This window comes from Culex pipiens, chromosome 1, assembly GCF_016801865.2.
Source record: "Culex pipiens pallens isolate TS chromosome 1, TS_CPP_V2, whole genome shotgun sequence".
Classification (NCBI taxonomy): domain Eukaryota; kingdom Metazoa; phylum Arthropoda; class Insecta; order Diptera; family Culicidae; genus Culex; species Culex pipiens.
The window spans coordinates 59,986,894-60,011,134 of NC_068937.1; the positions used below are offsets into that span (position 1 = coordinate 59,986,894).

Below are 24,241 nucleotides of genomic sequence, written 5' to 3' on the forward strand. Positions count from 1 at the left end.
TGTTTCGGGTTATTATTACCCGGTCAATATATTTATATTGTTTACATTATTTTGAAGGACGAAAACCCTACACAGAGGAAGAAAATCTAATTCACCGTTAATTCTTAATTATTACAAAACATAAAGAAATTTATTTAAAAAATGCTAGAACTCAAATTGAACTTATATATGTGAATATGAATGAAGTAAACAACAATATTTGCTTCAAATAATTTATGACAGCATTTTTTCAACAATAGCCAAAACCTTGGAACACATTTACTGAAAGAGAAATTAATTAATTACAATTGAATTATCTTGAAGCCAAGCAACTTCAACCTTTTGAATACCAAGATTTGAGTAGGAATCTTGCAGTAGAGTACACCAAAGCCATGTTGTAGAGCGCGCAATCTGATTCGTATTTTTTCCGACAAGTGTTCCCAAGTGATTAAAAAAATAGTTGGGAAAATTCGGAATACTTGCATATTTTGACAGTAATCAAACTTGACGTAAGTCTAAGAAGATTGATGGCCTATCTACAATCACTTAGCTTAGAAAATTTCACTTAGCTTAGGAATTTGAATCAATGGAAATGAAGCCGAGCTTCTACAATGGAAAAGTAATCAAATTAGAAACTGACGTATGGTTTGAAAAATTTCAAAATCTACGGTAAGTTGACGTTTCAATATCAAAGGTAAACAAACAACTGCATAGCAACGTATATCAGCCCAGCAAAATTTCTAAGTTGATTGTGGATGACGGCCGTAAGTTGCGTACTTTCCTAAGTAACTACTTTACTTAGATGTTCTAAGCTAAGTGATTGTAGATAGGCCATGATTCTAAATTTGTAAATGCTTTGTACTGTTGGGTTACTCAACTTATTCAAAAAAATTGTCACATAAGGATTATATTTTTTTTTTTTTGCAAACCTCATCGGTAAAATATCTGCAAAAATCTGCAACAAAAAAGTTGTCTGCAACAAATTTCGGAAATCTTCAAATTTGCAGAGAAATCTGCAAATCTGGCATCCCTGCTCTATGCTGTACACTCAAAATCAGAAGTACCCTTCAAAAAGGGTTTTATCTACCCTTTATCTGTCATCCCAAAGAAAAAAAAACCCTTTTTGAGGGTTACTTCCACCCTTTTTTCAAGTTTACCGGTAGTAACCCTTTGCAAAAGGGTGACGACGGGTGAACTTGAAAAAAAAGGGTGGAAGTAACCCTCAAAAAGGGTTTTTTTTCTTTGGGATGACAGATAAAGGGTAGATAAAACCCTTTTTGAAGGGTACTTCTGATTTTGAGTGTAGAGCGAATAATTTAGATTTTTCGCTGCGGGAAAACATTGCTTTTTCTGACATTTGACATTAGGGAGCGTTCTTTTATTACGTAACGCAGTGAGGGGGGGGAGGGGGTGTTGGTGTCTGTTACGAAATGTTACGAAAATAGGGGGAGGGGGGGAGTGCTGAAAAATTTTGTTACGTAACGCAAAATTTTCGTATAAGAATTCTTAAAAAATTGCAAAAAGACCTTGCATTACGCGTTACAGGGGGGTAGGGGGGGTCGCTCATCTGTTACGCTTTGTTACGAAGGGGGGGGAGGGGGGTCAAAAATCCAGAATTTTGCGTTACGTAATAAAAGAACGCTCCCTTATACACTAACAAACATAGTCATTTACTGTCTATAGCAGCCATGCCAGATATACAGATAAATCTGTATTATACAGATTTTTTGATCTCAAAAATCACAAAAATCTGTATATACAGATTTTTTTAAATTGATTTAATTTGAAAATTTCTATAATTTAGTAATCGAATTATGCTTTAATATGATTAAAAAGCTTAAATCTGTTGTGAAAAGTCTAAAAAAATCTTCTATGGCTTCGAATTTGACATGATACAGATAAAATACAGATTTATTTTTAAGAAAATACAGATTTCCCATAAAATAATCTGCAAACGTTGGTCTATAGTCTTAGATCTGAGAAATTTAATTCAAAAATTTGTGCTAAAGAAAGTTAAAAAAAACTATAGATTTGATTTCGAAGAATTACAGTGATCGTAAACGGTTGGATAATATTCCGGTTTATTTATTGAAATTAAACATTGTACATAAAATTTAAACAACTCTGGAACTGACGGTGTGGTAACAAACTGAAAGATTTTCTACTTAGGATCAAAGATTGAAAAGTTAAATTCGACATCAACTGCATGAACTGGAAACAGTATAGAATTTGTCATTGTACAAAACAAAAATAAATATCTCAAGGAGAAAAATTAAACAAATCGAGAAAATTAGAAACGGTTCAGTGTCTGCAGGCATAGGGGGCATCTTCCGGATCTTCACAGGTCAGCGATTCTTCGTTGAACACTTTTCCGTCTCCGCAGGTGATTAAACGTGGGTGGTTATCGACCTGGAAGTTATAAGCTTGGTTTGAACTGAGTTTTCAAAGTGACTAGAAATGTAAACTTACGCAAGTGATCAGACGGTGGCAATCTCCGGGCACGGGATATCTTGGGTACGGCCAGAAACGGTGGTTGATCGAGTTCTCCGGGACGGAGGTCGGGCACTTGAATCCAATCACGGCCTCTGGGTTGCAGTTCTCCAGGGTCTGGTCGGGCCACTGGCATCCGTGGATACGGTGATCATAGACGAGTCCGGCATCGCAATGCTCCTGGTGTGGTTCACCGTACGCGCACTTCAGGTACGTGGTCGAGCAAGTGTGGCTATCGGGGTAGATTCCGAACTGGTACTCGCAGGCCGGAGTCGACAGAGGAGTTTGGTCGGTGGCGAACTTGCGCGGACCGCAATCAACGGCCCAGTTGTAGTTGCAGTGGTTATGGACGGCACCCTTGCCGTCAAACAGCAGACCATTTTCGCACGTTTCCAGCGTCAATGTTCCGTTCGTACAGAGGAAGAACTGGTCACAGTGGTCGGGATGCAGGTAGGCTTGCTCTCCGTACGGTTCCGGACACTGGGGAATGCTGGCAGCACTGCCTAATGATGAACAGAGAGAGGAAGTAAAAGCAAATCAAGAAACGCATCAGAGTTGTGCAATTGTGGCGCGTGTAAACCGGCTTTGCCGTATTAGATGTTGTGAAGTGGGAAGATAAAGATGCTCTTTACGGCGTGAAGTGATGGCATTGGCATTTATTTCTAAACTAACACGTTTTACGAAGGAAATGCGGCACAAACAGTTCAGTGGGGAAGACCTTCTTATTATGGAATTTGTTATTAGATGTATAGCAATGCGCAGTGTTATACAAGAAATTGAGAATGGAAAAAATATTTAAAATATGCAGAATTCGTAAGCATGGTACACTAAAACCCCCATTTACGTCCCTCTTTTGGCTAAAATCAACTTTATAACATAAGCAAAAAACATTGAGGAGTAAGAGATAGTCCGTTTCAAATTTCATTTTCAAAACATAGATATTTTCCTCTAGCCCTTTAGGGAAAAATTGAAAAACCTAACAGCCCCAACCCTCTAAAACCCTAGACCGCCTCTCATCGCACTACGTTCTAATTTTTTTCCAATTTTTTTTATTTGATTTGTAGTTTTTCAAAGGCATCGGAAAAAAAAAACTTAAGTAGTCTGAGTTGATCAATTTTTGCATTTGTAAAACACCATTCTTGACATTATGCATGATGAATTCGAAATGTTCTCTTATTCATTAAAAGATATTAGTATTAGTTGGTTTTTTAACGCCATAAACACACTCCGATTTGCGATTTTATACTAACATGTATCATAACGAAAGACAATATAAGAAGAACTCAAAACTGTTCTGATCAGTTGAAGCTCGTTTCGTACATTCTGGACAGCAAATTCAAATGAGGTAGACATTTCCCGGTTCCAGCTTAAGGAGAGGGACAGAAACTGACTTATATTTCATCATGTCTGATCCGTTGATGCCGGTCACAGTGTATATAGTAGACGACAACCGGGAAATGTCAACCACTTGGCTTGTTCGCTGTTTCAGCCGATCGGCTTAATGTTGAAGTTGATTTATATGGTGAACCAAAACCACCGGGAGACTCAAGCTGGCCGATGATGTCACAAACCAGATCGAATCGCAAACGCCCAAGAACATGCACAATCTCTGGAAACTGGTTCAGCATAAGTCGAAACGACAAGAGAAAGGGAGAGCGGAAAACTATACTGGTTTTTCTATAGTGATAATAAACCATTACTTCTACAAGGTCTCTTCTCTCGGGTGTTATTTAGAAGGGTGTAACTTTTTTTTTGCTTCTTTTGCCTCTTAGCTCTCAGCTTGGGCACGCATTTGGTTTGAAGGTTAGCCAGCCGTTGACGAGGTGCCGCCCGAGATTTGAAAGTAGAGTCTCACCCCATCCGACCCCACCATCGATGATCGGTTTAGCCGCCCCAAACTGGAACGGCGTGTGACACAAAGGTGCTCACAAAAGCCACTGAGATCGATTTTTTGTTGCACACGGGCCAAGAAACTTGGGTGCATGCATCATAATCGCACAGTCATGTGTCATTAAGTCGACTTTGCACTTATGGCTATCAAATTGGAACCGCAATTAATCACATGCTATTTTCGATTTGGTTTTCTCTCTCTCTCTCTCTCTCTCTCTCTCTCGCAATGTCGTTGCTATACACTCTGTTGCATTGAGAAAAGCAATATGGAAAGTCTAAATTTAACAACCGGCATGCTAAATTTCTTAATCAATATAGGAAATAAGTATAATTTGCACTCCAAAATTTCAACCCCTTCTTCTGATTCTATGATAATTTCCGGAATTCCTTTTCCCGGAATAGACATTATCCGGAATGGACGTTTTCCGGACTGGCAGTTATCCGGAATGGACGTTATCCGGAATGGACATTATCCGGAATGGACGTTATCCGGAATGGACATTATCCGGAATGGACGTTTCCCGGAATGGACTTTTCCCGAAAAAATGAGTTTTTTTGTATTACCTGATGTGACAATGAATTGGTTTGACCTAGTCATATTTAAGGAACTCCTTATTTTGATAACAATATGAATGATAAATACATGAATGATAAAAAAAGAAAGTGAAATGTTCGAACACGAACAATAGAAGCAAGCGTTGACCAATACTTAATTAACCAGCACGAGATGTAACAATGTATGTAGATCGACAGATATTAGACAAACACGAGATGTTTTTAACATTCTTTAAATTTGATGTTATGTAAAAAATTTCCCTTCTTGTGTTAAACAGTTGAGTATTGTGACTAAATTCTACCAAATTTTACTATAAAGCAGAATGATTATTTTCAAAGGAGGGAAAACTTCAAGAAAATAAAAAGTTTTTCAGAAAATTAAGGTATAACGTGTACTTTCTTGAGGTTTTCCCTACTTTAAAAATAAACATTCTGCTTTATAATAAAATTTGGTAGAATTTAGTCACAAAAGTCAACTGATTAACACAAGAAGGGAGATCTCTTACACGAAATCCCATCACATTGATGAAAGAGTGTTCATTTTCAATGAAGGGAAAACCTCAAGAAAATACACATCATACTTTACTTCTGAAAGCTTTTATTTTCTAGAGGTTTTCCCTTCTTTGAAAATAAACATTCTTCTTTATAGTGCAGAGTTCTGTAACGAAAAACTAGGTAAAATTGAGTAGAATTAACAAAAAAGGGAAAATTCTTATATAAAATCCCATTACTTTGATGAAAGAGTGTTCATTTTCAAAGAAGGGAAACCCTCAAGAAAATACACATTATACTTGGATCTTCTGAAAACTTTTTATTTTCTAGAGGTTTTCCTTGGGTTTTCCCTTCTTTGAAAATAAACATTCTGCCTTATAACAAAATTTGGTAGAATTTAGTCACAAAAGTCAACTGATTAACACAAGAAGGGACAATGCTTACATAACATAACATTGAAAGAATGTTAAAAACATCTAGTGTTTGTCTAATATCTATCGATCTACATTGTTACATCTCGTTTTGGTTAATTAAGTATTGGTTCAATAGTCAGCGCTTGCTTCTATTGTTCGTGTCCAAACATTTCACTTTCTTTTTTATCATTCATGTATTTATCATTAATATTGTTGTCAAAATATCAAGTTCCTTAAGTTGTTACATACATATAAATAGGCAAAAATGTCAGAGGTTGGTTTGAGCACAAACTTAAACTTTTTTTAAATCTGTTTTCAGGACATTAAAAAATATATTTTCATCTGTTAACAAAACAAATTTGAGGACATTTGGTTGTATCATTGCCGATATATAGGTATTTGAAGTTAGCAGTTTCAAAAAACGGGTGCTACGATATCTCAACACTGCTTTGACCAAATCGGCCCAACATTTTGGTGAAGACTCGTTAAACCGGTCCCGTGTGCATGACGAAGGCCGATTTTCAAAAAGTTATTTTTTAAAAAAGATAAAAATATTTTTATGTTTTTCATATAAAAAATCGAAAGTTTTTGTTTTTTGTATTTGAAAAACATGCAAAATTTCAAAATCGGGCTTCGTCATGCACACGGGATACGTCTTGCGAGTCTTCACCCAAAATTTCAGCCAATTTGGTCTATCCCATCTCGAGATATCGTGGCACCCGTAAATCAACTCGGTGTTAAGAAAAAAACGCTTGCAAAGTTTGACAGTTAGCTTTGCGCATGGCAAAATTTTCAGCTAAAATCGTCTGTAAACTTACTTTAATAACACAGTTCAACAAAAAATCAAATGTTTCTTGTCTCTGAGACGAGAATATGTGTTCCTAGTAGATTTTTGCCTGCTGAATCCGAATCCGGATTCAGAATTGCTCCAAATGGTCCCAATTTTGAGATACACCCGTTTGAAATCTTAGTTTAGGCCAAAATTAGCTACATTGTCGACTATTTTACAAAAGAACTATTGAATAAACAACTAAACCAATACATGTACCTTAAAGTTCACGTTTTCCCCTTTCTGAAACACCCCTGGTTTTTAAAATTTGATTGTTTCTACGCATATTTATAGCCATTTTAAAATTATATTTTTATTTGGTTCTCATTCAAGTTTTTCCAACTTGCATGTAAGTCAAATTCTAATTTTAAAATGGCTATAAATATGTGTAGAAACAATCAAATTTTAAAAACCAGGGGTGTTTCAGAAAGGGGAAAACGTGAACTTTAAGATACATGTATTGGTTTAATTGTTTATTCAATAGTTCTTTTGTAAAATAGTCAACAAAGTAGCTAATTTTGGCCTAAACTAACATTTCAAACGGGTGTATCTCAAAATTGGGACCATTTGAAGCAATTCTGGACCCGGATTCGGATTCAGCAGGCAAAATTCTACTTGGAACACATATACTCGTCTCAGAGACAAAATCTTGTTGGACTGTGTAATAAAATATCTTCATGAAACTTTCAGGAGTGATAGAAAATCATCTTTTAAGTTGATTTAATAAATTTTCTGTAACATGAAATTTTGTTATCTTCTACATGTATGTAACCACTTAAATGTGACAAGGTCAAACCAACGGGGTACAAACTTAATAATTCTTAACCACAAGTAAGCGAGTAGGCAAGATTCCATTCATTGTCAAATCAGGTAATATAAAAAAACTCATTTTTCCGGGAAACGTCCATTCCGGGAAATTTCATTCCGGATAACGTCCATTCCGGATAATGTCCATTCCGGATAACGTCCATTCCGGAAAACGTCCATTCCGGGAAATGGAATTCCGGAAATTGTCATAGAATCCCAAAATTTCAACCCCTTCTTCTAAGGAAAAATCTATCTCAAAGTGCCGAGAAAACTATGATTTTTTTGCATGATTTGGAAGCATAAACAAGCGTTTCATTGCACACATTTGAAATGTCACTGAAAATATTTTATTTCCTCTGCAGTGCACAGTGCTTTTGGGATTTATTAATGTTATTGAATTTTGAAATTGTTATTAATATGTTATATGCCCCATCTTCCGAAGGTTCATATGTTTTCAGTTACTGTTCTAAAGTGTTAAATTTTGCTCAACTATTCAAATTTAATGAATAATAAAAAAACTTTTTTACATGAACTGAGTGTACATATATTTTACGAAGAGAACAAGATAAATAAAAAAAACAGAAAGGAGCCGCCACTGAAGATTTGCCACATTCGATCGCTGAAATTGTGGCACATTCTCGATCGCAAACGGTGAAAAATTATTCAATCAATAAACAGGCAAATCATGCTTTTCCATGTTTGCAAAAATAAGGCAAAAATAAAAACCATCCAAAAGGCCCGCCGCCGTTGTTCAACCTTGCGTAAAAACAATGTAATCGATTGTCTGTGAAAAGTGTGCGGCAATATCGTTTTGGCACGATTCATTGAGCACTAAACTAACCCACTAAGCACATTAGTGAAACAGTTCCTGTGCAATTTTGCCATTTGCCAACAGTGTTTATAACCTTCAATTGATACATTTACTGTACTGAATTTCCACCGTGTCTGATGGCGAACATGAGTTTGGCGTGTGCCACTTGCAACGAAAGAGATCATCCTCGATTGAAGGTTAAATGAGGTGTCGATCGAAGCATAAATATCATTGCAATGTAATGAGGTGAGTGACCTTTGAAATGGACAATTGTTGAAAAAAAAACTATCAATAAAAGCTTTCTGGTGAATTTAACACAGCACCTTCAAAAATCGTCGTGGTTGCGCTACCTTGCTACACATCTTTATAAAGTTGTTCAAAATAGCACAATCTTGACGATGTACTTAAGTTTTTTTTAAATATCTTAAGCAACGTCAGTGGAGGTGACATGGGCCAGATAAAAACTTACCAAAAAATATAAATAAAAAGTATTGCGGAAATGTACTTGAGGAGGTATTAGACTACGACAAAAAATAAACACTCTCACTTTTTGACAGTATGCCTGTTTTGTTTGTTTGCCTGCATTTGTTTGTTGAAATGTCGCCCTGCATACATTTTGCTTTGTGAGCGAATTTGCCGCAAACAAATTAGCGAGTTTGGCAAGCTGTCAAACGAGAAAAAGTGCGATTTTTTTTGTCATAGTCTAATACCTCATTTAGATTTGCTGAATTGAACCTGAAATTTGATGTCATTTATTTGAAATAAGACTTAACTCATAACTTACAAGAAGTATTCTATCTGCTTTCCTCAAAAATTACCTTGACGTGTTAATAACAAAAACTTGTGTCAAATAGTAATACTTTTCGACACTCTTCTTTTAAAAAGTCGAGTCGTAGCAGGCTTCCTTTTTCACATTGCACGAAAATAAATGAAATAAAATAAAGAAAACGAGAAAGCCAAATAAAATTCATCACAAAAAGAACCAGCTCTAACGAAAGATTTCAACGATGGTAATCACGAGCAAACGACGAACGCGTTCTTTTCGCGCGCTCGCTACGGTCTCCCACCCACTTTGCTATCGTGAGCCAACGTTTGGAAGTAGTTCTCGATTTCTCACTTGATTTCTCACTCCTGATTTTCGTTTGACTGGATTGAAAGTAAATTATTCAATCACAAATTTAAAATCGCAACTTATAGCGCAAACCCGAGGCTTGTACTGTGGGAAAGAGGGTGTGCTTGATTTTGACGCCAATTGCAAACACTGAATTGGCATGATAGTGTGTCGAAATGGAATGGGGATAATGAAGCATATTAAATCGGTGGAAGGGTAAAACAGTAGTTGTTGGACACATTTTTTTATTCTCGGCTTTATTCCACGTTGAATGTTAAAATCAAATAGTTTAAAGAAATGTTCAACGATTGCCAAATTACCCTATTTCGTTACACTATAGCGAAGGCAATAGAAGCAGGAGGTGGAACAGGAATAAACAACCACATTACGACATGCAAATATTTAAATGTTATTGCGAAATTATACACTTTGAGCAAAATTGCTCAACACTTCTCGATTAGTATGTGACAACTTTTTTCCTCGAATTTCTCTCCATAGTCGTGACACTGCTCGATACTCACAAAGTGCAGCAAGTCCCAGGCTCAGGATTAATCCAGCAAATCGCTTCATCCTGGCTTAAAATAAGTCACTATTCGCGCGTTTAAGTCACTATTCTCTGGCAACTTCCTCAGCCTCTGTGCAAATTGGTTCACCTCTGTTCGATCACTAATGTGTCCCTCGCGAAATTCGCAACCAATACCGAGACCACGACGCCGACAACGACGGCGATGACGACGACGACAATGAACGACGCTGGCGCGACTGGTAGCAGCTCTAGTAACACTGAAAACGTGCTGCGCGCCACAACACAAAATCACTACCGCGATGTCCGATGTCTGTTTTCGAATAAAACCGTACCCAAAGTCTGTTGACCAGTTTTCAGCAATTCACCTTTTTAATTTTTTTTCTTCTGTTTCGTTTTTTTTTCATCACTAAACTCAAGCCGCCCGTCTGACTAGAGTGCCGACCAGTGCTCGAGGAGGCTCGTTGGGGCTCGTTCGACGTCGACGACGATGACGACGAGTCGAACATGTGCCGAATTCACTGTACCACAGGGCAACCGACACGTGGTGGGACTTTGAGATGAAATCGACTAATTTGTTTTATTTTATATCCCAACAGCAACAGTTTGTAGTTTTTTTTGGTAATAAATCGTAGAAACATGTTCTGAAATATAAGGAACCATGGGAGTAGGCGCATTGTAAGCGGATGATTCTGGGTTCGATTCCCATCTGCTCCAACCTTCCATCGGATGAGGAAGTAAAATGTCGGTCCCGGCCTTGGTTGTTGTTAGGCCGTTAAGTCATTCCAGGTGTAGGAGTCGTCTCCATGCCATAAGTACAAACAACACACCAAACCAAGCCTACTCCGGTGGAATCGCTGGCGGCGGTTGGACTCGCAATCCAAAGGTCGTCAGTTCAAACACTGGGGTGGAAGGTTCCTTGGAGTAGAAAGAGGTTTGGGTGCTCTCCCCATTCAAGCCTTCGGACTCCTAGGTTCGAGCAGAAACTTGCAATAGAGACCACAAAAGACCCGGGGGTCGTTTATGTGGATGGTTTGATTTTGATTTTTTTGGGAGTAGGCGCATGGTGGCTCATGTAAATTAAAAAAGAGCCTTGTTATATGTTGTATTTCAACATATTTTGCATTTATTTTACCTTATATTACTACACACTTTAAAAAAGTATTTCTTGACATCCAAACGTTCGGGTAATCATTCAACCCCCCCTTTTTTTTTCTTAAAAATCAAATAACTTTTGGTAGAATTGACAATTTGGATCCTTCCGGTTGCAAAAGATCAAGATTTATCAATATTTTGAACTGTCAGATGGGGGACAAATATGGTCCACTTTTACCCGAGATATTCCGGATTTCGTTGGGGTACCTCGACCCTCTTATATGTTTTTTTTTTTATCAATTTAACAATAACTTTTTCACAGAACCATGCTGGAAATAATGCAAGGCATCATTCTAATACATCATCCTGTAAAAATAATTGACATGGTTAAGTCCTACGGGGCACTAAAGCCGGTTCCAGTTGGGGATACCAATCCACATCAGCTCAGTGAACCGTTTCCGATTGGAATCTGTTCCGGTGCCCGAAGGGCTTGACCATGGCATGTATCTATGCAGGATGATGCCTTGAAGTTCGGCATTGTTATGTTTAAAAGTTATTGTTATATTGGCGAAAAACCCATATAGGAGGGTCGAGGTACCCCAACGGAATCCGGAATATCTCCGGTAAATGTGGCCCATATTTGTCCCGTTATGCTATACATTTTTAGAAAGGTAAATATTTGAAAGACCTTTCTAACGAGCCCAAAACGTTGAAGATCTGACAACCCTATCAAAAGTTATAAGTATTTAGTTTTTTTAATACCCTTTTATTGAGGTCGGATCTTAGATACATATTTTGATAAAAATAAGTGTTATTTATACACTTTTCTGAGGCTGTGTAGTGTATTCACTTTATGAATGTGAGGAAGGCACCAACCACATATAGGTTGATTAAGTAACGTTTTTTTTCTTGAAAAATACGTTTGGCGGTCGTTAGATATCTAAAAATGGACCTCGGATTCATGATCAGGGACCAAAATTGCAAAAAAGGATTAAACGAAAAAAATCGTCTATTTATTAATTTATTTGGAAATTTTGTTTTCTAAGCGTAATTTGTAATTTTATGGGAAAAATGGGGAATTACATTTAAAATCAATGGTTTAAAGATCTTTTTTTGTTAATAATAAGAATATAATGAGTTTTGAAATACGAAACATTATTGCTGTTTTGGTATAAATAAACATACGTTTTGAACTTTCCGATGGTTTCAAAATTCATGCCTTTTTTTTGTTTCTGTAAAAAAAAGTTACTCTTGACCCTTTGTCCTTAATTATGACCATACTTTGCCCTCCACTTAAGATAAACGATGTCTCGAGTTTTAACTCCACACAAACTATTACTCGTTGGCCAAGTCTTGTGGCTTCCCCACCCAGTGGAGACCAATTTAATCCTCTATACATTTTATGTCCGTAGTTTTTCCATTAAATCTAACATTAGTAGCCGCATTGACACTCTACTTAGTAGTGGTCGCGTGTGACTTTTAGGTGAAGCTAGCAGGTTTAGAGTGTTCGTGTTCGCGGAGTCATTTACCGTTACTTGGGGGAGAATAGTTTTTGTTTGATTTTTTAATGTAATAAATTTAAAAGTACGTTAATTTAATCTTTTCGGATTAAATGGGGATTGAAATAAATCATTTGTTGCCAGCTCATTCAGGGTCTTTGGCAGCAACTTTTAAATTTTTAAAAGTAGTTTATTCAGGATTAAAGCGGTATCTGCCTGTTGTCCTTGTTCCGCCCAGGAGTAGGGATTTCCGTAAATTCGGCCGTGATGGCTTTCCATGGAATGGATCGTGGCAGCATGATTGCTCGTAGGGCCAGACCAATTGTAAGCGTAAAAAAGCCTCTGGTTCTGCAAGTCAACGCCAAAACCAGTCAAACGTATGCTCTAGTTTTTTTTTGCTGGCTGATACATAAAAAGAACCTTTCACCTTAGGTAATTCTGATCGCGAAAGGGAAACCATAACGTGCACTTAACCAATTAAGCGCAAAATGCACGAAAATGAGCCAGTTGCTGCAACGGAGGCAATTTACGATGGTTCAACATCCAGGCTTTTTTGCTTCTTTTGACCACCTACTTTCGGCCGTCACCGGCCAGGTTATGTAATCGAAGTCGAAATCATTCACTCTCCTTGCGGGCGTTTTTCGTTTGACCTCTTAATTATGGTATCTTGGACATTTTTCCTAAAACCACCCTTTTTAAATCTCTGAATGAAAATAAAACTAAATTTTATGCAAATGATTCATTGGTTTCTATTTTTAAAAAAGAAATCGACGCAAAAATGTCAACTACGCAAAATCAATAACACTATTTGAAATATTAGTGATGAAATAACTGCTCCATGCGGTCCGATAAGAAAAAAAAAGTTACTTTATCCACCTTTAGATGGTTGGTGCCTTTCTCACGTTCAAATAGTGAATACATTCAGTTAAAATAGCATGATTACTAGGGTGACAAGAAAAAATGAAAATTTTGGAAAATCGTAAGAGATACCCCCTGGTTCGATTCTTTAGGTAAAAATAAGTAACTGTGCCAATTTAGAGCCAAATCGGTTAAGGGTTAACGGTCGCTTTTTATCGTTGAAGTTTGTATAGGAAAATTAAAAAAAAAGGTCGGGGAAAAAAATAAAGTTGTCAAGTGTGAGACTCTTACACTTACGTACAATTTTATGACAAACAACTTTGTATAAGACCGCAAAACGATCCGAGTTAACCATGACGAGTTATTAAAGATTTAAAGAAGACGTTTTTGTATGAAAAGATTTGTTTTCACCAACTTCAACGATGAAAAGCTACCCTTTACCCTCATCAGATTTTGCTCAACATTTCCACAGTTACTTATGTTTGCCTAAGGTATCCCTGATGTCGATTTTTTTTATTGTCACCCTAATGATTACCCATCCGATGACGGTTCACATGATTGATCCTAACCTCATTGGCATTGAAATATCTGAGATCCGGCTTCAAAAAAGTGTATTATCCACACTTAATGGTTATAACTTTTGATAGGGTTATCAGATCTTCAATGTTTTGAGCTCATTAGAAAATACCCTTCTAAAAATGTATAACAAGACGAGTTTTCTTAAGATAGCCACCCTTTTCACATTCTTCCGGACCTTAGCCAAAATCGTTTTTAGCATAACTTTTGAAGTAGTTTCCTTAACTTCAAAATATTAACAGGGGTCTTACGGGACCCCAAGACGGATTGAAAGAGACCAGATCGGTAAAAATCGGTTCAGCCAGTCCGGAGATAATCGTGTGATTTTTTTTTGGGGGACAGACTTACAGACATACATGCGCACTAGAGTGTAACAAAAATGACTTTTTTGGCGGGCATTCAAGGATTTGTTCCGGTGAACATACTAAGCCCAAATCCAAAATATGAGCTTGATTGGACGTAACAGGAGCTGGCGCTCTGCTCTTCAATTTTAAATGAGATTTAACCCGTAAAAAAGATTTTTTCAAAAATGACACTTTGTGAGGCATTTTGGCCACTGAAGCGTTCATTTTCAACATCATTGGCGTGTAGGCCAAATCCTTGCGCATCTTTTGGTATACACACTCAAACCCCGGTGGTTTGACACCAACTGTTGTCAAACAAACGGGGTCACTTTTTAGTTTGACACCCCTTTTCACCGAGTTCACACACACTACCAAACGTTTGTTTTGATAGTGTGCGTGAGCGCCGTGTAAAAAGTGACAGTTCTAGGACCTGGTTAGGACCGCGTCGGCTTTTGTAATGGAACACCTGACGGCCAGTTTCCTAAAACTGCCGCTAGGTGCGCCTTTTTTGTACGCTAGATCCCCCTGGTGTCATTTGCGTAGAACTAGATTGAAAAACATAGATGCCGCCACTGTTACGCAAACAGTGACCGTGCCAGGTAGTCAACTGAAACTTTGAAAAAATATTTAAACATATATTTTTTTCACTCCAATTTTGAAATTAACGAGCGCAAAGTTAGCCATTATGTTACTAAAATCATCTCCATATATTTGCATTGCATTATATTCAAAAATATGAGATTTTCCCTCACATTTTGTTTTTTTAGTCTAGTACAGACGAACACTACAGAACGGTAGGCCTTGTTTATGTTTTTGTTGATGTTTTGTTTTTTTTTCTGAATTTTTGATGGAGCAGCGGGAGCAGCTGAACCTGTGCTACTGCCTACAAACGGACGGAATTAGTTGCAGCGCGAACCCGGAATCTGTTGCAACCTACGCGAGGGGACACGCCACACGTCGTCGCGCAGCACAGGTTCTTTCTTTTGGGCTGGAAAGAAAGAACCTGTGCTACGCGACGACGTGTGGTGTGTCCCCTCGCGTACGTTGCAACAGATTCCGGGTTCGCGCTGCAACTAGTTCCGTCTGTTTGTGGGCAGAGTTTTTCCAAGAAGAATGGCTGGAACTGAAAGTGCCGCAAAAGTCGTGGAGTCGGCGTCGGAAGACCATGATCCGGATTTTTTGGACGAACCGGCGGATATAAGATGTGCATCGCGCTGGATGATGATGAAGGAGGTTATAACTGTGATTAAGACCCTGCCGGAGAATGTCCAGCACCGGGTGAACGCGTTGAAGCACCTGCAGGAGGGCAAATATCAGGAGCTGTGCCAGCCCTGGGGGACCGCAGGAAAGCGGTCATCACTGGGGAGTCGGAGTTGAAGGTGGGTGAGGCCGAGTGGAAGGTAGAGTCCGAGGACGAGTTTGACGTCGACCATGGCTGACATGATCCAGCCGCACGACAAACCGTTTCTGACCCACTTGACCAAAGTGGACATCGTCTGCAAGACCGATCCGATGAGCTACGTACTCGAGTTCCACTTTTCACTTTCCAAAACAGTATGCGTTGCACCGTCGACCAGTGAACCAACATGAAAGGGTTTAACGTTGCCAAACGACTCGTTCTTGAACCCGCCTAGTGCAGGAGAAGAACGTCGTAGACGAGAAGCAAATACTCCTGAAGTCGGACACTTCTGAAGTTGACACTTCCTGCGCGCCCGTATATCCCGAAGGCCATCCTGTACTACACCGGGGAGGTGATGGACGAGGACGACGACGGTGAAGAGGAGGACGAGCGACCCCAGCCGGCCAAGAACCAGAAGCACTGCGGTGGACACGGTGGCGGCGGCGGCAAGTAAAGGACGCCCAAAATCCGGTCGAGTGCCAGCAGCAGTAGAGCAGCGATGGAACGTGAGTGAATCGACGGCAAAAACTCGTCGCTGCTGGTTCCGGTTCAATCGAAACGTTGTGGTATCTCGCCTCGCATTTTTACCCGCCCACAAAATTTAGTCCGCCGGTGAAGGTTGCTATAAAAAAAGAACGGGCATCCGATTTCAACTCGGGTTGGCAAGAAAAAGCACAAGACTAAGGGACCGTATCATGAGGCAAGTCCGGATCTCCGGGAACCGGTAACACTTGACTTGCTTAGGCCGTGTCCAATCAAACGTCGGCAACGCAACGGTCCAGTGCGTTTTTGGGTCGGATTTGATTTAATAAAATCGATGGTCCGAAGCTGGTTCGCGAGTTGTTCCGTGTGGCCGACGAAATCGACGCCGTCGGTACCATGGAGTGCGATTCAATCTAGGATGGTGGGGGGGAAATTCAGCGAACTTTGATTGAATTGCTGAACCAGCTGGAAGGATTCGATTGGCAACATCTGTATTAAGAAGCTCGTTCCGACTTTGATCCGCCCGGGATGAATCGACGATCGAGTTTCCCCTGTTTGCTGAAAAAAAATGCCAAATAGCAAAACTAGCAGACTAGCAAAAAGCTAAAAGCAAACTAGCCAACCAGTAAAATAGCAAAACAGCAGAATAACTCAGTTTCAATAAGCCAAAATTGAAGAATAAAAAAAATGTAGATAGAAAAAAAAAGATAGCATAATGCCTAAATACAATAATAACGGAACAGTAAGATAGCAAACAAGAACAATAGAAAACAAACAAAAAATAAAATAAAATTAAAAACTAGCTAAGTGACATAATAAGAAAATATGTAGCAAAAAAAAACTTGAAATATTCTGAATATCAAAAAGTTAATAAGTAAAAATGTAAGAGTTAATAAGTAAAAATGTAAGTAGCAACTACCGTTGTGAACTGCTGACGGTGATAAGCTTCCGGCAGACTACACCGGTTCTCCAGTGATGGTGATTCCAGACCGTACCAAAACGCTGCCAAAATGGCCCTGCGAGACGTAGATATCCCGAAGCAGATCAAGCGCATAATGGCCATTATCTAGCAGGAGGAAAACGAGAAAGCGAAAGAGATCGACGTCAAGGCCCAGGAGGAGTTCAACATCTAAAAGGCCCCCTGATCATGAAGACCTACGAGAAGAAAGGGAATCAGGTCGTTGCTTGCTGCAGATCACTTATTTGGTGGTGGAGCTCGGCAACCAGGCCGATGCCCAACTGATGCAGAACGAGCCGGCTTCCGTTGAGCAATCCCAGAAGACGTAGGGCTAGGACTTTGAGCCACGCTGGATACGGACAACTTTCCGCCCGAGGGCTACACCGACCTCGAACTGTTCATGCAGTCTGGAGGAACTAAGATTTCCAACATTTAGTGGTCCCAGCAGGAGCTGATCCCTGCGATTGTCCTGTTTGGTCGATACATCAACCGCATGTTCACCAACTAATCCACCTTGAAGAGAAACCAACCACACCCATCACCCCCCCCCCCCCCCCACCCCTCCTTCTTATCATTTATTATGAATCGAATCGACACTGGTTAATATGTAAGGTCTGCTGAGGGTTGAGCCATCCATCTGTGCTGCTGTGTGGTCCTGAACTCTGCGACGTTCGACGAGACGATCACGAAGTTGAAGAAGCTCTTCGGGCGACAAACTTCTCTCTTCCACGCCCGGTACCAATGTCTCCAGTACGCGAAGAACGAAGCGGACGATTTCTCTTCGTACGCGGCATCGGTCAACCGGCACTGTGAAGCGTTCCAGCTGAAGAAACTGTCCAGTGATCAGTTCAAGGCGCTCCGGTTCGTGTGCGGTCTCCAGTCACCGCGCGACGCTGAAATCCGGACGAGGCTGATCAGCAAGCTGGAAGCCGAGGAGGCCAACCCCCAACCTGAACCTCCTGCTGAGGGCGCAGCACCACGGCTGACGCTCGAAAATCTGGTCGAAGAGTGCCATCGGATCATCAACCTCAAGCAGGACACGCAACTGGTTGAGAAAACCGAAAAACTCAACATCCACGCCGTCGCTAAGCAACCACGGCCTACTGCGACGGAGAAGAAGGTGCCAAGTTCCCCGTGCTGGCTCTGCGGTGACATGCACTATGTCAGAGACTGCAGCTACAAGGACCACATGTGCAGCAGATGCAAGCGGCAAGGGCACAAGGAAGGCTATTGCTCCATGGCCGAGCAGAAGTCGTCGAAACAGGTCGAGCAGCCAAGGTCTAAGGACTTCGTCACGTCCAAGGGCATTCGCTTGGTCAAGCAGACGGACCTGAAGCAGAAGAGGAAGTACATCCGCATCGGGCTCAACGGGACGACCGTGCAGATGCAGCTGGATTCCGCTTCCGACATCACGATGATCTCCAAGAACGTGTGGGCGCAAATCGGACAACCCCACATTCACGCCGCGGACGTCAACGCCGTGGGTGCCGCTGGAGGTCGCATCAACATCATCGGTAAGTTCAACGCCAACATTACCGTCCAGAACGTCACGAAGGAAGGATGCATCTACGTCACGGGAGATCCTGACTTCAACGTGATGGGGATCGACACAATCGAAGCATTCGATCTGTGGTCGGTTCCGTTCAACTCGCTGTGCGCCATGAATCCAGATCAACACCACGAATCGCTTGGACGCTGCAACACAGTTCAGCTGCGTGCCAAGAATCTGGTGGCATCAACGGATCCGTTTGGACACAGCGCTTGCACACCCAGTCTGCAAGTCAACGAGGCCGTCGTCGCTCCGGAACAACGCGTCGACCTGGCCGTCTCAAGTCCAACCTACGACGATCAACCTGCGGAGCCTGCCGACAGTGTTCCCGGACCCGGTCATCGTCAGTCGCCGACATCGAGCGACGTCATCAAGCTTACCGACAGCAGTTCCTGCGCCAACGCCGGCCGCCTGGATGTCCTGCGATCATTTCGGAAGCTGTCAACAAAGTTCAACCATCGCATTTCTCCGACGGCTGCAAGAGGTCCCCAGAATCTTGCCGTAGGGGGGAAAGCGGCGGTCACAAGCATCGTCTGGTTCAAGCCGTCAAGCGTCGTTCGCGGACCACACCTGTCTTGGACGCCACGTGAAGACAAGATTTGGCCACAACCAGATGCCGGTCACATGAAGATTTTACATCCCTCAAACCTCTTAAAGGGGGAGATGTAGTAGGCCATGCCTACAACAGCCCCAGAATCTCATTCAAATCCTGACAGTCCACAAAGTCAGACGCTTTTTAATAAACGCTCTTGTCTAGCAACGAAACTGTCTTTCATTGCTTAGCAACAGTTATAACACTTCCGTATCGTACCTTCCGGGGACTTGTTGTGCTCGATCAGCCCATCGTTATCCATGTCCCACTCGAGGGGGTTTTCTCCACCACCAGCTTGCAGGCTGGATACATTCTCTTCAAGTAGGACATCGCGTCCACCAGATAAACCATTCAATTAGTCTAGTTTCTATCGATGCTAACTTCCGGTTCCGGAAGCTCTCCTTGTTGATGAACTCGATCGAGTTGAACTTGCCCGCGTTGTCCGCCTTTAGCTGGGTGTAGTAGTCGCGGTACACCTGCAGGATGAACTTGGAGTTCAGATCCTTCCACTCGTACACATCGTGGATCGGGTACGCGTTGATCAGCTCGAACGGTTCCTCATCTGGAATAGTTGTAGCACCAAATGAAATAAAAAGATATGAACAGAATTTATGTAGGTTAACTTACCAGGAAACACCCAGGTTGTGGGGTACGGAACCATCCGCGGAATGGCCTTCCTATCGTAGAGATGCTTTCGTCCCTAGGTTATCTCTCGCTGTACAGCAGTTCGATGGCTTTGGTTTCCTGTTTGGACGAAGCTTCTGCTCGACCAACAAGCAGAGCTCGATTTCTTGGCCGTCGTCGTTGAGTACGCTGTGCCGGTTCGATACACTAAGGGGGCGGATTACACCAGCCCGGTACAGACCGACGCCGTTCCGCCGTTTACATGTACACGTTCACGGAACCATATTCTTCCAAATACAGCTTAAAACTCTATACTCTTCCAACTTCGCCGCTGTCCAGCTTTTTCGATTCGAAGGCAGGAACGCAATCTCCACGGATCGCATATTTGTCCCCGATCCTGCTCTCGAACCTGCCCCCTTTTCAACCGTTGTCGACACTTCCGTCAGCGTGCTCGCAAACAAACACATCCGTCTGCTGGCGAATAGGAACCTTTTTCACCTGGCCTCCGCAAATCCGGTTACTTTCCTTTGGCATGCGGACCAAGTCAGGTAAACTCCACCGAATCTTCCTCTTGCTACGGCGTAGAAGGGCAAATTGCGCGCCAGCGTCCGGGAATCGTTCAACAGCGGAGATGAATACGTGGAACCGGATGCGGACTGGAAAAATTTGCGGGAAAACAAAAGAATGTGACCAAAATGCGTTCCGGTGTAACGGCTGATGGTATTTTTTTACGATTGCTTCTACTTTGGCAATCACTTACCATGATTTAGGCCGGTTCCGGCCGGGTTGTGGAAAGTTCCCGCGGAGCAAAAGATGTAATATATCACGTTGCGCAAGAAATTACAAACAAATTTTTTTTTTGACAATCTGCCTGACAGATCTGGCTGTCAAAAGTAGGGAGAGAAAGAGAAAAAAAATGTGATGGCGGCCGCTGTCACGCTGGTAGTAAGCAGTTAGAAAAATGTATGGGGGAAATCAGAAAAAATTAAATATTTTTAATATAAAGCAATGCTTGAGGCTGAAATTTGACCTGGTGAAAGCTAATTTTTTTTTAAACTACCAGGCCAAATTTTATTCGGCTGTGATATGTAGTTTCTTAGATATTTGCATAATAGTCAATTTCTCAGAACAAATTTGAATTTCTTACCACCAAACGAACAGCGCCATCTATGAGAAATTTTGGCCCGTCGGGTAATCCATTACATTGTTCTTAATGCTAAGAGTAATTATAGAGGATCTTGTGTGTAAATGTTAGTGGGAGGGGAGCCGATTACCCGCGGCCTACTCGGGGTTAGTAGGGAAGGGATTGATGTTAAAAGACAAATCGTGGGAAGGGAAGGGGGATTGTGTAGGGGTCTTGGTTGGCTCTGCTGGCCTTTGCTTTTGTCCTCAGCCGCAACTCGGTGTCCAGCTGCTGGGGCGTTCTTGCTTTGCTTCCGGTGCAAACCAGAAACGACGGCTTTGTGTGAAGGCGAGTTATACTAACTGAAGGAAAACTAACTGGAAGAAAACTAAATAGATATTTTGGAATCTGAGAGGAACTGATAGATCGGAGAGAGAACATCAAGGTCTAGTTGAGATAACGCGTCTCGCATCGGGATTTCTGGTGGTCTTACCAACCAACGGGGTACAAACTAAAAAAGTGTCAAACGAAAAAGTGACCAACCACCGGGGGTTGAGTGTATAAGGGTATATATAACATTGAAATTTGGAGCACTGTGGAGCTCGGTACAGACCTTCAAAATTTGGCATTTTTTCAAAAAATCGGTCCCGGCAAAAAACATATGCGTCGCGCCTCGCAACGCCCTAGACGCCATTTGATTTTGCCGGGGCCGATTTTTCGAAAAAAATGCCAAACTTTGAAGGTCTGTACCGAGCTCCACAGTGCTCCAAATATATACCAAAATATGCGCAAGGATCTGGCCTACACGCCAATGATGTTGAAAATAAACGCTTCTGTGGCCAAAATGCCTCAAAAAGTGCCATTTTTAAAAAAATCTTTTTTACGGGTTAAATCCCATTCAAAATTGAAGGGCGGAGCACCAGCTCCTGTTACGTCCAATCAAGCTCATATTTTGGCTTAGTATGCCCACCGGAACAAACCCTTGAATGCCCGCCAAAAAGTCATTTTTGTTGCATCCTCATACGCACAGACATTTGTTCAGAATATGATTCGATATGTACTCGTGGAGGTGGGTCTAGGAGGTCATATAAAGAAGTTAATTTTGCGAGTGATTTTATAGATGTTCCTAAGTAAGGTGAGGAAGACAAAACAGAATAAGAAAATCAAAACAAGTAGCTATTTTTTCTTTCTTTTACTTAAAAAAGCGTTGACTCCTTGAAAGTGTTCAAAAAGTAAACCAATTATCACATGGAAGTGCTCACTACTGCAAGCATCTTCAGTCCATCCCTCTCAGCTGTTTCTACTCAAAATTGATTTACAAGCAGTCAAACACTTAATGTCTCGATAACTTTGTCTCTGTGCGAAGTTTTAAAAGAAAAAACATTGCTTAATGGTATCACATGCAATGCATTAAACCAGTGCACAGTGGTCCAGAACGCAAAATTAAGTGAAGATAGAATTTTCGGAAAATGGTGAAGTTTTGGAGCTTCAAAATTAGGGTGGTTCACGATTAGGGTGATTTTGAAAATCTAAGTTTTCAGGAATATTTTTGGGATTTTTTTTTGTCTAATAAAAAGTTGTTGAGTTTGCCAATCTAAGCAACTTTATTGAAGACACCACAATTTTATCTCGCAATCTACGCCTTCTACGACCAAATTTAGCGAAAGCATCTGAGCAAACCTTCAAAAATCAGTTTTTTGAACGTGGCAATTCAGGGTAAAGTTTTAGAGAAAAGTGTTATTCGAGCACTTTTAGAGCTCTGAAAAACGAACATTCCATTTGGACTTAAGGGTAACCCAGCCATTAATATAAAAAAGATGCAAATTTTATACTCAAATATCTCGAAAAGGCACAGGCAAAATTTGAAGCGCCAGGTTGCATTCGAAAGAGGAGATCTAGCACTACAAACGCTATTTTGGATTCATGATATATTTACGAAAACGAAAACGAAACTATTGGCACTACGCCCCCCGGGGCATGGCCTTCCTCTAACGTGGGATTTCTGCTCCAGCGCCTCTGACGAGACAGGAGAAACCGGGACCGACGTTTTACTTCACCATCCGATAGAAGCTCAGTGGATAAGGCGGGAATCGAACCCGCGTCTCATAGCATCATCGGGATCGGCAGCCGAAGCCGCTACCCCTGCGCCACGAGACCCACTTATATATGATATATTTACATAGAAACCCAAAATATGACCAAAAATCGATGTTTTGACACTTTGGCTTAATTCTGAGGACAGATTCAGATTCAGCGGGCAAAATTACATGGAAAAACTAATAGTTGAAAATTTTCGAGTTTCGTTAGGGTGATCCCATACACTTTTCCTTTGAAAATTAGACATTTTCAAATTAAGATATCTCGAGTTTAAAGAAAAACACTCCTGGGATTTTTTCAGCGTTTGCTAGATGTCCTCTTTCGAATGCAACCTGGCGCTTTTCGAAATATTTGAGTTTTAAATCTGCATCTTTTTTACATTAAAATGGCTGTAACTTTTGACCCTTAAGTTCAATTGGACTTGTCAGATAATAAAAATGTTAATTTTTCAGAGCTCTAACACTTTTCTCTAAATCTTAATCCTGAATTGCCACGTTAAAAAAAACTGATTTTTGAAAGTTTGCTCAGATGGTTTCTCTAAATTTGGTCGTAGAAGGCGTAGATTTCGAGATAAAATGTTGGTGTCTTGGACAAAGTTGCTTGGATTGGCGAGCCCAACAACTTTTTAGAAGACAAAAAAAAATCCCAAAAATATTCCTGAAAAGTTAGATTTTCAAAATCACCTTAAAAGTTATGCTAAGGATGCTGAGGAAATCAAACACGACAGGCTACTTAAAACGCAAACTTTTATTTGCCACTCGCAAACAGACCGAACTTCTTCCAACGGACTTTTATTGGGATCTATCTAAAATTTACATGAAACATACATGGATCAGATCGGTGCATCTTCGTGCCACCGATCGCATTAAGCTGGGAGGGTTAATTTGGTGAGAGTGGGACCACAGAGAGTTATTTAGAAATAGATATTGAGCGACTTCAGAACTGCCACCTGAACAGACGAGAATTAGTACTGCGCGGGATAGCACCAGCCGGGCGTACCACAGTACATACATCATTAGTCGTCTCATTTGCTTACCTCTACCAATTCTTTACATTTTGGGGACCCCAAACTTTATGCTATGCCTGAGCATTCATTTTTTGGATTTGATTTGGAATTTCTTTCAGTACGGTTGAAACATACAAC

The 24,241-nt window shown here is 40.8% G+C and overlaps 1 protein-coding gene and 1 pseudogene across 2 annotated transcripts; one reads left to right on the forward strand and one right to left on the reverse strand.

The window, feature by feature from the left end:
- Positions 1-2,048: 2,048 nt before the first annotated feature.
- Positions 2,049-19,627, reverse strand: LOC120429695 (protein obstructor-E). Of its 2 annotated transcripts, none has more exons than XM_039594731.2 (3): positions 19,473-19,627; positions 2,449-2,972; positions 2,049-2,388 (listed from the first exon to the last, which is right to left on the reverse strand). In XM_039594731.2, exons 1-3 carry the CDS (start codon positions 19,513-19,515, stop codon positions 2,281-2,283), a joined length of 675 nt encoding a protein of 224 aa, XP_039450665.1. In that variant the 5' UTR covers positions 19,516-19,627; the 3' UTR covers positions 2,049-2,280. The 2 variants fall into 2 exon arrangements, with proteins under 2 accessions (XP_039450665.1, XP_039450664.1); XM_039594730.2 differs by lacking the exon at positions 19,473-19,627 and adding an exon at positions 9,899-10,294.
- On the forward strand, positions 13,511-15,914 carry LOC120429696 (nucleosome assembly protein 1-like 1; annotated as a pseudogene).
- Positions 19,628-24,241: the final 4,614 nt, after the last annotated feature.

What these genes read in the sequence shown, in the direction of transcription:
- LOC120429695 (XM_039594730.2), bottom strand. Translation starts at nt 9,947, where the DNA reads ATGAAGCGATTTGCTGGATTAATCCTGAGCCTGGGACTTGCTGCACTT. An exon ending in CCTGGGACTTGCTGCACTTT is followed by an intron (nt 2,973 to 9,898) that starts GTGAGTATCGAG and finishes GTTCATCATTAG; the next exon opens with GCAGTGCTGCCAGCATTCCC. An exon ending in GCCACCGTCTGATCACTTGC is followed by an intron (nt 2,389 to 2,448) that starts GTAAGTTTACAT and finishes TATAACTTCCAG; the next exon opens with GTCGATAACCACCCACGTTT.